The sequence below is a fragment of the Corvus cornix genome, chromosome 5 (assembly GCF_000738735.6).
Source record: "Corvus cornix cornix isolate S_Up_H32 chromosome 5, ASM73873v5, whole genome shotgun sequence".
In the NCBI taxonomy this organism is placed as follows: domain Eukaryota; kingdom Metazoa; phylum Chordata; class Aves; order Passeriformes; family Corvidae; genus Corvus; species Corvus cornix.
Window position 1 is genome coordinate 23,313,402 of NC_046335.1, and position 11,961 is coordinate 23,325,362.

Consider the following 11,961-nt stretch of genomic DNA (forward strand, 5'->3'; position numbering starts at 1 on the left):
CTGTTCAAACATCAATCATGACCTCCATCTATTATACAGTAACTATTACTGAGCATGCTGACAAAAAATATTCAGTGCAAAATTCTTGGCTTTCAGACCAAGTTAAAACACACAGAGAGAAGGGGAGCCAGAACTCACAAACTGCCAGAGAGAAATTAAGAAATAGTTTCTTAAACATAACATTCCTCATCTACTGAGTACCTGATTTTGCATTTCAACATCATGAGGTGTTCTCACAGACAAAGATGACAACGTTGTGGAAGGTGGGGGGGAGTCAGCTCAGACTTGCCTGGTGCATGTGTGGGTGAATATGTAATTCTATATACAAGAAGGGTATTTTCTAATTGGTGCAGCTTTAGCAAATTTTTTTTTAAGACCACTTCACAACATTAAGTTATTGTTACAAAGTATACACGAGAATTTGATGGCATTAATTTTCCTGTGGTTGTGGCTCGTCTAGGATACAAATGGAGCGGCATCACTTTCCAAAGCCTACCTTAGTTTCAGTGGATGTAAGAGAAGACTCGTCTTCTTTGGATGTTGGAGGCAGGGATTCATTAAGAGGAGGAGGTTCAGACTGCTGAGTTGAAGCACTCATTTTCCCTTCTTCAGGCTTTGCTCTCTGCTCATCTGTCACTACTGGACTTTTCATCTGCTGCTGTCCCTGAGCATGGGCTTTTGCCCTTTGCTGCAGGCTAAGCAGGTGCTGCTGGTACCAGTATTGCTGCTGTTCCTGTAACAGACATATATTTTCTAAGACAGTTTTCACAAAAAAACCAATAGAAAATAATTAATGATACTCACTAGAATCATACTGTAGAAAAGTTTTTAAAACTGTTTTGAGGAAAAACTCACTTCTTCAGCAACAGTACTGCAACGGATGTCAGAAGATCAGACCAAAATTCAGAAACCACTATGTGATGCACACAACCCACAGCAGAATTTATTTTTTACCCCAACAAGCTTACTATTCTCTAACTACAGCAAACAGTACTAACAAAAATCTGGTGCACAGGCAATAATAAGCAAAATTACTACACATGCTATAACTACCATATTCATTGTTTTTAGAGCTTTTTATATCTAAGAACTACAGGTACTTTTATGAGACTAAGGTAGATAAAATGAAGGGAAGATGGCAGACAGGAGTAAGAGAGCAGTAAAGAGAAAAACGAGGAAATGTATAGAAGAGATGAAGAGGATGAATAGAGAACACAGACATCAAGTAGACTGAAAATGATGGCTGAAAAATTGTGGTGAAAATGTTTGAATAAAGCTATGGAAAATAAAAAGAACAATCAGAACCAGTATATAGTGAGGATTACGTATCATCTGAATTCTTATTAATCCTGATTCATTCAATAGCTGAAGAGGAAAGTGGATATCGTTGCACCCAAAAAAATTACCCATTTAAGAAATAATAAGCTTTCCATTTTAAATATTTCAGGGTAGAACTAAGAGAACTCAAGGCAGATGACAGAAGCTTCAAAAAGTAAGCTGCCACTAACATAAAAAACAAAAGACTAAAGATAAGTATCTCTACACTTAAGTAGCAGTGTCTTAAAGAGACCTGAGTAAGAAACCAACAGTTCTGTATATCTTCCAATATGAGAAATATCAGGCATCAAATGAATGGAAAGACAGATGTGGGAGGCTGCTCTTCACCTGACATGGTCTTGTGCCACCGAAGTCCCTGCTAGAGACCTCTCCAACGGCTAAAAGTTTGTGGATTCAAGACACAGCTCAGAAAAATCTACATACTTTAAAAATAAATGCACCATTTACAGCTAAGACAGCTTCTGTATCTTAGGAAAGTATTGCTATACCCTTGATTTTTAAGTTGTTCTCTTAGCATCTGCTTTTAGTCACTGTCAAAGAGAGAATGATAAAATACTGTACTTTTTGGTCGAACCTAGTGCAACCATTCTTGTGCTCTCAACTCCATCACCTCTGAGAATCTGTGACTGATCTCCATCTTTTATACCTTTTGGTCTTCCTTTCCATCCAACCATGCACAGTTAAGAAAAAACACCTATATAAAGCCCAGTCAGAAACAGAAAAGAATCCAAAAGATGCAGGCATTTCAAAACAAAAGTGTGACAATATCAAAGCAGAAAGTGCTGTCTGATGAGATTTCTCAAAAGGGAGTCTGCCCATCTTAAACAAGTTTAAAAGAAGTGTAACTTTCTGCTAGAAACCTACCTCGTGCTCAGATCAGGAATGATGTTTTCTCTTGGTAGGAAACACAAACATGGAGTTGTATTTTTAAAAAAATACTTCTGTAACTTGGAAATGAGGTAAATGAAACGAGAGACTATGCTTCACAGACCTTAAACTGATCGTGCAATTATTCCTGCCATAAATCTTTTTAACAAGAATATGTCTCAGAAGAGCTGCCATACCTTTGGGTGGAAGATGTGCATTTACATTGCAGTGTGGACTCTGTCAGAAACCTTCAACGACATGTTGAAATAAGTGCAACTCAAGGGAGGAGCATACTTTCCCAGCTGTACAAAACCTGATTCAATTATCCATCTCAAAAGGCACTATAAGGTGATTTGCCATTGTGGTACGAGGTGCTATGATGGGTGACCACATGTTCTACTGCCACAAAATTGTTGTCTCCACAGATCCATTTTGTTTCCTCCTCGTTCCACCAGCTGGACAAAGGGCTAAAACTCATTATATGATATGGGCTTCCCAGAGCTACGATAATATTATTATTTTCAGCAGATGAGTCAGTGATACCTATTCCTGTGCTATCTGAAAAGCATGAGAAAAGCAGAAGGGTAGATTTTTACAGCTTAGTCGGAGCAAAACAGAAGTGCTAGTGTAGAAAATTTTTCATGATGAAGAGTTTAGTTATTTGAGTGCTTATTTCCTCACAATGACTTGTCATTCAACTGGACTTGTCATTCTTCAAGTTCAATTATAATCCTTAAGCCCAAGGAAAACACCAGCATCAACACAGGCCTTTTTCCATCTTTGGCTGACCAAGAGATCCTGTTGCATTTTACAGGAACACTGAAACCAGCACTACCAGCTCCTGACCACAGGCCATACCACCAATGTTAATGCAAAGTCCACACCAAAAGACTACTCCAAAGTTAATATAGGCGACTCTAGACCATCCCATAATACCTATTTTGGGGGACACTAGGTCCTTCCCAGGTGAAGATTACACAAGAATGGTTTAGCACCCTCTATAAAACAAAAGGGCTGTTTTAAAGAGTGAAGCAGTCTGCTAAATGGTGAGGTGGTAAAGCTAAGGCAGCTTTAACAGATGTAGATAAATGCATATTTATGGGTACAGATGTACCCACACATACTTGGAGTAGGAAGGGCATTGCCAGCAGGTTGAGGGAGGTGATCCTGCCCTTCTACTCAGCGTTGGTAAGGTCACATCTGGAGTGCTGTGTCCAGTTCTGGGCTCCTCAGTACAAGAGAGACTTGGAACTCCTGGAACAGGACATGAAGATGCCAAGGGAGTGGAACACCTCTCTCTAATAAGGAAAGGCTGAGGGAGCTGGGCCTGTTCAGCCTTGAGAAGAGACAACTGAGTGGGGACCTTGTCAATGCATACAAGTATCTGAAGGGAGGGTGCCAAGAGGAAGGATCCAGGCTTTTCTTGGTGGTGCCAAAGAACAGGACAAGGGCAATGGGCAGAAACTGATGCACAGGAAGTTTCACCTGAATATGAGAAAGAACTTTTTTATCATGCAGGGGACTGAGCACTGTAACAGACTGCCCAGAGAGACTGGGGAGTCTCCCTCACTGAAGATATTCAAGAACTGTTTGGAATACACAATCCTGTGCCATGTGCTCTAGGACGACCCTGCTTGAGCAGGGAGGTTGAACCAGATGACCCCCTGTGGTCCCTTCCAACCTTGCCCATTCTGTGACACTGGAAAAAAATAGCAGCATACATTACCCAAGTATCAGATGGAACATTAAGGGAATACCATAGTTATTTTAACTGGACTTGACAAGAATCCAGCAACTTAATCCAACCATACACCTATGGAAGAAACTATGTTAAACTCTCGATACTGTCAAGATGAAGAACAGTATCTTAGACAGCAAAGGAAAATAGTAAAACACCAACTCAGGGCAAATTGCGTAATATTTTCTGAATTAAGAGAAAAACACTGATGTATTTGTCTGCAGCCACTGTTACTGTGGGATGAGAATAGAAAGAACTGCTTTCAATTGCCAGTTTAAACAATGGCTTAATAGGATACTACAAATGACAAATTACTGTTTCTTTACTCGTCTTTTCAGATTACTAACATGAAAGCATCACGACGCTTAGCTTTTCCTATTCCTATTGTTACTCCAAATTGTGTCTCATTTTACAGCCTAAGATAGCCAAAATCATATCAATCTATCATTACAAATTTATGACCAGAAAAGTATCATATTCCTTTTGAATTAACACTGAAATGTGAATGAGAGCAAACAAACTACTCAAGACAGCAGCCGTTTATATATACACTCATAAACCAGACAATGTAAACTTCAACAGTATTCTGCTGCTTCCACGTGCACACCACAATAATGCATTGCTTGCAACTCTTCTGGAGAGTGTTTACTGTTTTATTACTGAGCTCAATAATTTAAGAAGTCAGTAAGCTGCCTCAATACCAAATTAATACCACTTTCTATGCGTGACTTTTTGAGGTTTTGGTTTTGTCATTAAAAAATTAAGTCTTGTTGTTATCACTGTAAAAGATTAATTAGTACTGTCCAAAACCTTCATAAAATTAAGTGAAATGAACTGAAAGCACTACTTTGCCAGGCAGTAATTAGTAATATGGTAGAAATGTAAAAGTGAAATTTACATAGATACAATTAAAAGGTGTCCCAGCAATTAGCAAATTTAAAGTGTCAGTGACTTCTATATGACACAACAGGATTTCTGCAAACCTAGCTTCAAATCAGAATCCTAAGATCAATTTGCTGTAAAAATAGATTTAAATAAAGAAATCTTAAAGCATGCACTTCAATTTTCTTCTTGCAGGTGAATCTCAATAAAATAGCTCTAAACCCATGCAAAAGCCTGAGTGAATTTGCCTGACCCATATACACAGCTGTGGGCCTCAACACATGTGCCTTGCTGTGTATGCTCAACCCTAAGTCTAGATTGTCCCTGACAATGCAGATGAACGGTTCCACCAGTTCACTGGAACTGGTCTCATTTAGGTGAAGTGTGCAAACATTTTGCAGGTATTTTGGCCTTAGTGTACACATAAAAAACCCCACAACAATAATAATTTTTCACCTCAAGGCATTTCAGAACATTTCCCTCCAATGCCCTATGCAATTTTATACTGGAAGATCAAGCACATGTAGCACAAAATGTAGATATAAGTCTAAGTAGAGAGCAAGTATGTACTGCAACAAAAACATTTTTGCAGCTTTAACTGTGTGTGATAAGATTAAAAGAGCCACAACTCTACACTGATCAGGCAGACAACTGCAACTCAATCCCTTAAGAAAACTAAATAAAGAAATGACTGAAGACAAGTGACACTCACCCTGCAATGTGCAACAAGCAAACAGACTGCAGCATCTCCCAACAGGCCAGACAAAGCCAACGGGGGTTAGGTGCCAGGTTGCTCACATGCTGTACTTTGGAATACATTCTCCAGAGACCAACACACGCTCCAGAAAATTAAAGTCAGCCAGGATTTACACTTTTCCCTAAACAATTTTTCTCTAGAAATGACAATTTGTTACATCCCTACCACCACCACTGGATAAATCAGCATTTATGAAGCTTCCCCTGAGCTGTGCCATTACCAGACTTCCACGGGTTGCATCCAAATCCTTTCAATATTCTGCAAATACGGTGTGTTTATTAACTGCCCTTGCTCGGGGACCTTTGCAACACCCCGTACCTGCCAGCGGCTCATCGCCACCCCTGCCCTGGCGACTGCCCGCTGCCCGCCGGGCCGCCTTACCTGGGGAGTCATGGTGGAGGGGTCCGGCTGCTCCGTGCCACCGCCCTCCTTGGCGGCACCTTGCGCGGCCTCCGGCTGGGCAGCGGCGGGTGGGGGCAAAGACGGCTGGGGTGGGGGGAAATGAGCCTGCGATGGCTTGACCGGGGGTGGGATGGAGGGGGCCAGGGCGGGCTGCGAAGGAGAGGCCTGGGAAGAGAGCAGGTAGGGCTGGGGGTGTGCCATGTAGCCCTGGGCAGGAGGCGGCAGGTAGGGCTGGGAGGCGGTGACCGGCGGGGGCTCCAGGTAGGAGGGTGGGGGCTCGGAAAAGGAGGGGGGCGGCTGGGAGGGCTGCGCCCGGGGCAGGTAGGGCTGGAGCGGCGGGGACTGGGCTGGGGGTGGCTGGGCGGGGGGCAGGTAAGGCTCGCCCTGGGGGGGCGGCAGGTAGGGCTGGGCAGGGGGCAGGTAGGGCTGGGCGGCGGGCTGCGGGGACTGCGGCGGCGAGGACAGCTCCATGTCCATGGGCACCGCCTCGGCGGGCACCGGCTCGCCCCAGTCGCCGTGCCCGCCCGGCGGCTCCTGCCCGTCGCGGTCCCGGGCCGCGGGGGGCGGCTTGCGGTGCGGCGGCTCGCGGTGGGCGTACTGCTTCTGGTAGCTGCGGACCGGCGGCGGCACCGGCGGCACGGGCGGCTGCTGCTGCCAGTCGGTGAAGGAGCTGGGCAGCGGCGGCGGCGGCAGCCCCGGCGGGGGCGGCCCCGGCGGCGGCGGCGGCCCCAGGAGTACAGACTGCAGCTGCTTCTGATGCATCTGCTGGAGCTGTTGCAGCTGGGCCAGGTGCTGCTCCTGCAGGCTCAGGAACCCCGAGGAACCGGCGGGCGGCGGGGCGGCGGCGGGGGGCGCGGGCCCTGGCGGCGGGTAGCTGGGAAGCGGCATCGGCGGAACGGCGGGAGGCGGCACGCTGGGGGGCGGGATGGGTAGCGGCGGGGGCGGGATGGAGGTGGGGGGCGGCGGGTAGTGCCCAGCCGCCCCGTACAAGCCCCAGGCCGGGTACATGGCGGAACGCGGAGCGGACACAGGCCGCGGCGGCGGCGGCGGCGGGCGGCGCACGGCGCCTGCGCGGGGAGGCCCCACCCCGCCGGGCAGTGGAGCGTGAGCGCCGCGCCAGAGCGCCCCGCTGGGCGGGTTGCAGCGCCGCCTAGCGGACAGCTGCCTCCAGCGCGGGGCCGAGGGCGGAGGCGAGCCCGGAGCGGCAGATCCCGGCCGCCCCGCCGGGAACCAGAGACGGGACGGGACGGGACGGGACGGGACGGGACGGGACGGGACGGGACGGGGGCAGGCGACAGAGGGGAGCCACTGCGGGCCCGGCGCGGGGGCCTCCGTTGTGCGTAGAGGTGCCGCCAGCCCCTCCGCAAGCCAGGCTGTGTATGGCGGGCCTGGCGCTCCGCGGGCCGCCGTGTCCCTTGGCGGCCGTGTTCCCGTGCCTGCCCGCCGCACCCGGCAGCGGCTGTGACCCACAGGCGGTGTCGCCGTGCTTCCGCAGCCCCGCGCAGCCACAGCAAACCCGGTGCCGGCGACCGGAGGAGCGATGGCAGAGCTGATGAGTTGTAGCGATTGAAAGGTGACATAAGTGCTGCCACAGGTCCCGGTGAGCCTGGCCCCGGGAAGGGCGCACAAAGGCAAAGCGGTTCTGCAGCCCCTGCGTGAGGAGGCGAATCCTGCGAGATGATCCAGTCCCGCTGATCCATCCCCAGAATGCCATGAACGATCGTGTTTCCAGGGAATATGCTAGTGATTAACCTGAGATACAAAAATTAAAATGAAGCAGTGGACATTTGAAATTGCTTCATCCATTAGAAAAGCCACTGCATTGAGGGGAAGGAAATTTTTTTTTTCTTGTTCCTCTCTTCCCACACTGAAATATGAGTTAAACATACATTCTGTAGTCAGTTATCAATGATTTATGCCAAGTGCTGTACTCCCATCGTAGGGAAGAAGCGCGCGTGTGTGTGTGTGTGTGTGTGTGTGTGTGTGAATTCTAGTAGCTCGGCAGTGAAGCCTGGTGGCTACGGGTCAGCAGGACACCAGCAGGGTGATGTATCAGTGCTTGGTCTCCTTTACAAACACAGAAAACCTGAGCAATTTTTGTCGTGTTCAATCCCTAGTTCATGCCTGTTGAATCAAGGATCTCTGGCCAGTGGAGAAAGGCAGGTGTGAAGAAAAGGTCCTAAGACTTTTCAGTCAGGAGAAATACCAAGAAAACCACATTGTTAGGTAGTGAAAAAGCTTTGTCCTCTCTGGTGGAAAAGCTGGACTTTATGTTCATTTGTTGTTAAATTTCAGGAAATCCACAGAGAAGATGCACCATGAATCTTCAAGAAAATATTTGACTGTGAATTCAACTGAGATGCAAATCTTCAAGAAAACGATCTTAATTTACTACTTACAGAACTGCCTTTTCTCTTCTTTGGTATTCTTTCTTTTCACTTAGAGGCAATTATTGATCCTTTTCTATCTAGGATGGTCTGTTTAGATTTCTCTTGCAGTGAATATGACTTTCAGATTTTTAGCCCCCATCTACTGTTCATTGTACTGATACTTAGCATTTATATACCTGAGTTCTATGGGCCAGTTTACTCAGTAAGCTTTGGAAAGTCAGTTCTTCTCAAATAGGGAATTCCTGTTGCAAACATCCTTTAATTTATCCTCCTGATCTGTTCACTCTATGTGAGTTCTCTTGTGATCAGTTTACTCAGTTATTTCCTGCAGGCAGGTCTCTCCCACGATTCTTGCTGTTTGTTGTGGTTACTCAATATTGCCAAGAGACTTGTTACTTTCCTTACGAGAGAACACATGTACTTGAACACTTTCAGTGGCATTTGTTTTCCAGCCCACATTATGGAAGCCAAAATGTAACTTCCAAATAACTTGACAGATGCTTTTTCAATATTCAAATCTGGTTTGGGTTGCAGTACAGTTGACTCCCACCAGACAAGATACACTGGCTTTACCCAATGTTACCTTGTCCTAAAGCAACCCTGTTAAGTTCACATTATATCCTCTTATTATTCTATTCAGAAAAATTTATTTTTATTCTTTTATTCTATTCAGTCTGTAACATTAAAGGGTGCCATCATGTTGGTTTGGGTTATTTTTTTTTAATGGCTCATGTTCTTCCTGCTTCTAAACACTATTATACCACATTTCAGTTATCCCTCAATTAACCAGTGTCACATCTTGGATCAGCAGCTTTAATTTCTTCATCTGGTAATGCTGCACTAACCTTAAACCTTCTGGTGGCTCCAGAAAGGAGTAGAAATTATTTCCTACAATTCTTTGCATATATTCAGATTTTCTTTATGTGATGCTCCTGAATGTTCTCTGTCTTCTGAAGCTATGGAAACTGGCTACAGCAAGAGACAGGACCTTAGTGGGGAGGCTGAATTCTCTAGTTACGAAGAAACACTGCAAGCATCTGATCTCTAACTCCTGTGCAGGTTTAAACCAACTGCCAGAGTTAAGTCAGGAAGGAATTTCTCTTCTGGTTTGGACTGACAGTTCTGCACTTGTGGGAACATCAAAATATTCTAGCTTACCAAACTCTTTCCTGTGACAATGATCTTTCCTCCTCTGACACACCATAAATTGGATCAGACACTGGGATGCCATTGTGTGCTTGGAGTAAGTATTTTCCTCTGAAGCAAGTGTTTGGTACACAGGTTCCCTGGCACTGTAGGAGAAGCAGTTGATCATTCAGGTAGTCCTCTCCTGTCCTATTTATCTTTTATTTATCAGGCTCTTTGAGTTAATAGCCAAGTTTTTTGTCTTACCAATTATACTCCATTATGAAAAATTTCCTGAAGTGTTTGCTCACTGCCAATACTTTCTTCCGCTCATCCTCCAACCCTCCTAACACATCTTTAGCAATTGCCTTATACCTATTCCAGATTCTTCCTCCTTTTACTAAAACAAGGCAGAGTAAAAGGAATAAAATATTTCAGTTAATGAGCACGTTTACTTTGATTCCTACCCATAGTTCATGCTAAATACATATATTTTCATTAAGTCCTTGCAAAAGGCATTCTGCTGGCAGATGTATGTTGCGCAAATTCATCAGGCTGCTGTGCCTTTGACTCATTCTGTGCCAGAAAGACTTTTATCAAATGTTACCATAAGTGCCCATTCCTTTGTTCTTTCTTCTCCACTCTCCTTCCATTTGGATTAATTCAAGGGAAGTTTTTTGCACTGGAACCATTCTAGTTAACTATTGACTCAAAGAAGTCTTTCAAAACTAGAATTATTCTGAAAAGCAAGTTGCAGAGATCTAATCCTACAACTGTTTCTCAGTCCTCACTTGACTAAACATGGGCTTCAAGTGTTCATGACAATACTTGATCATTAGCTTAAAGAAATGTGGATTGGATTGAGAGAACAAAACTATGGATATTATTTTTGAAATGTACGTATTATACACTAACTGTAAAATCTCTCCAGTGTTGGCTACTTTCTTCCTGGCTGGAGGTGGAGAAAATTAACTTCAATTGTGATTGCCTGGAAAGGACTAAGTTTTCAAAGTGTCAGTATGCTGTTATTTCAGGGATGTTTAATAGGTGAGCCTGCAACAAGCAAAGAGCTAGCATGAGAGGTAGGTCTGATGTGTTCTCAAAGTTTCCTGCAGTACCTGTAGAGGTAGGGTGCTAGCAAGGAAGTTACTAGGATGTCAGAGCATTTCCCAAGGACAGGAAATTATCTTCACTGCATGCTGTTCAGCATACAGCCAGCCAAGTTCAACTATTATAGAATTGTTAAGGTTGGAAGAGACCTCTAAGGTCATTGAGTCCAACCATTAACACAGCACTGCCAAATCCACCACCAAACCATGTCTCTAAGCACCCACATCCACACTTTTTTTAACACTTCTAGGTACATTGATTCCACCACTTCCCTAGGCACCCTGCTCCAATGCTTGACCACCCTTTCAGTGAAGAAATTTTTCCCAATATCCAATCTTCCCATGGCACAACTTGAGGCCCTTTCCTCTCATCCTGTCACCTGTTATCTGGGAGAAGAGACTGACACCCACCTGGCTACGTCCTCCTTTCCGGTAGCTGCAGGGAGTGATAAGGTCTCTTCTGAGCCTTCTTTCCTCCAGACTAAACAACCCCAGTTCCCTCAGCTGCTCATCAGACTTGTGCTCCAGACCCTTCTACAGCTCCACTGCCCTTTTCTGGACACATGCTCCAGCACCTCAATGTCTTGTCTTGTAATGAGGGACCCAGAACTAAACACAGGACTCAAGGTGCTACCTCACCAGTGCCAAGTACAGAGGGAGGATCACTTCCCCAGTCCTGCTGGCCACACTATTTCTGATACAGGCAAGGATGCTGGTGGCCTTTGTGGCCACCTCTGCAGCCAAACCAGTGTAAGGGACTACAGGATAAAGCTCTATTAAGGTTTGGAAATTTTCTTAATTATACCAAGAATATAAATTTTCAGTCTTCTCCTGTACTATACCTCCAGCATTTTGGCCAGGAAGTGTGCTTTAGCATGTTGGCTCCTGGTGACCCTCTCCTCACCACACGGCAGAGATCGTAAGAGCAAATTATATTGCTAAAAATGAAGGAGTAATGGAGGAGCTATGAGAATGCAGCTATGGCTTTGAAATACTTTCCCTCCTGCATTTCTCCGTGTGGCTTAACCATTTCTTTTCCCTCCCTCCTCTGACCACTTCCTTCCCTGCAGCAAATTCTGCAGGTCTCTGAAGACTCTCTATCTGTAACCATTGTTCTTCTTCCTCCACAATGACTCCCAGCCCACATTAATACCTTTGCCTGTTCGACACTTTCCTTCTTGTCCCTGATACATAACAAAAGTGATAAGGCTTTGAGGTGCGTCGGACCCAAACAAACCCAAAGGAGGGAGAGACCTGTCCTGATCCAACCCTGCCCTGCCCTCCACCACTCTAAATGTAAGCAAAAGGACCGGGCTGCCAGCTAACCAAGTACAGAAAGGGCAGTCTGAGCAG

The 11,961-nt window shown here is 45.6% G+C and overlaps 1 protein-coding gene across 1 annotated transcript in view; it reads right to left on the minus strand.

The window, feature by feature from the left end:
• Positions 1–7,026, minus strand: part of YLPM1 (YLP motif containing 1) — a 36,609-nt gene extending 29,583 nt beyond the window's left edge. The window contains 2 exon segments of the mRNA XM_039551827.1: positions 497–733; positions 5,964–7,026. Coding sequence (XP_039407761.1) covers positions 497–733; positions 5,964–6,992 — 1,266 coding nt within the window. The 5' untranslated portion in view covers positions 6,993–7,026.
• Positions 7,027–11,961: the final 4,935 nt, after the last annotated feature.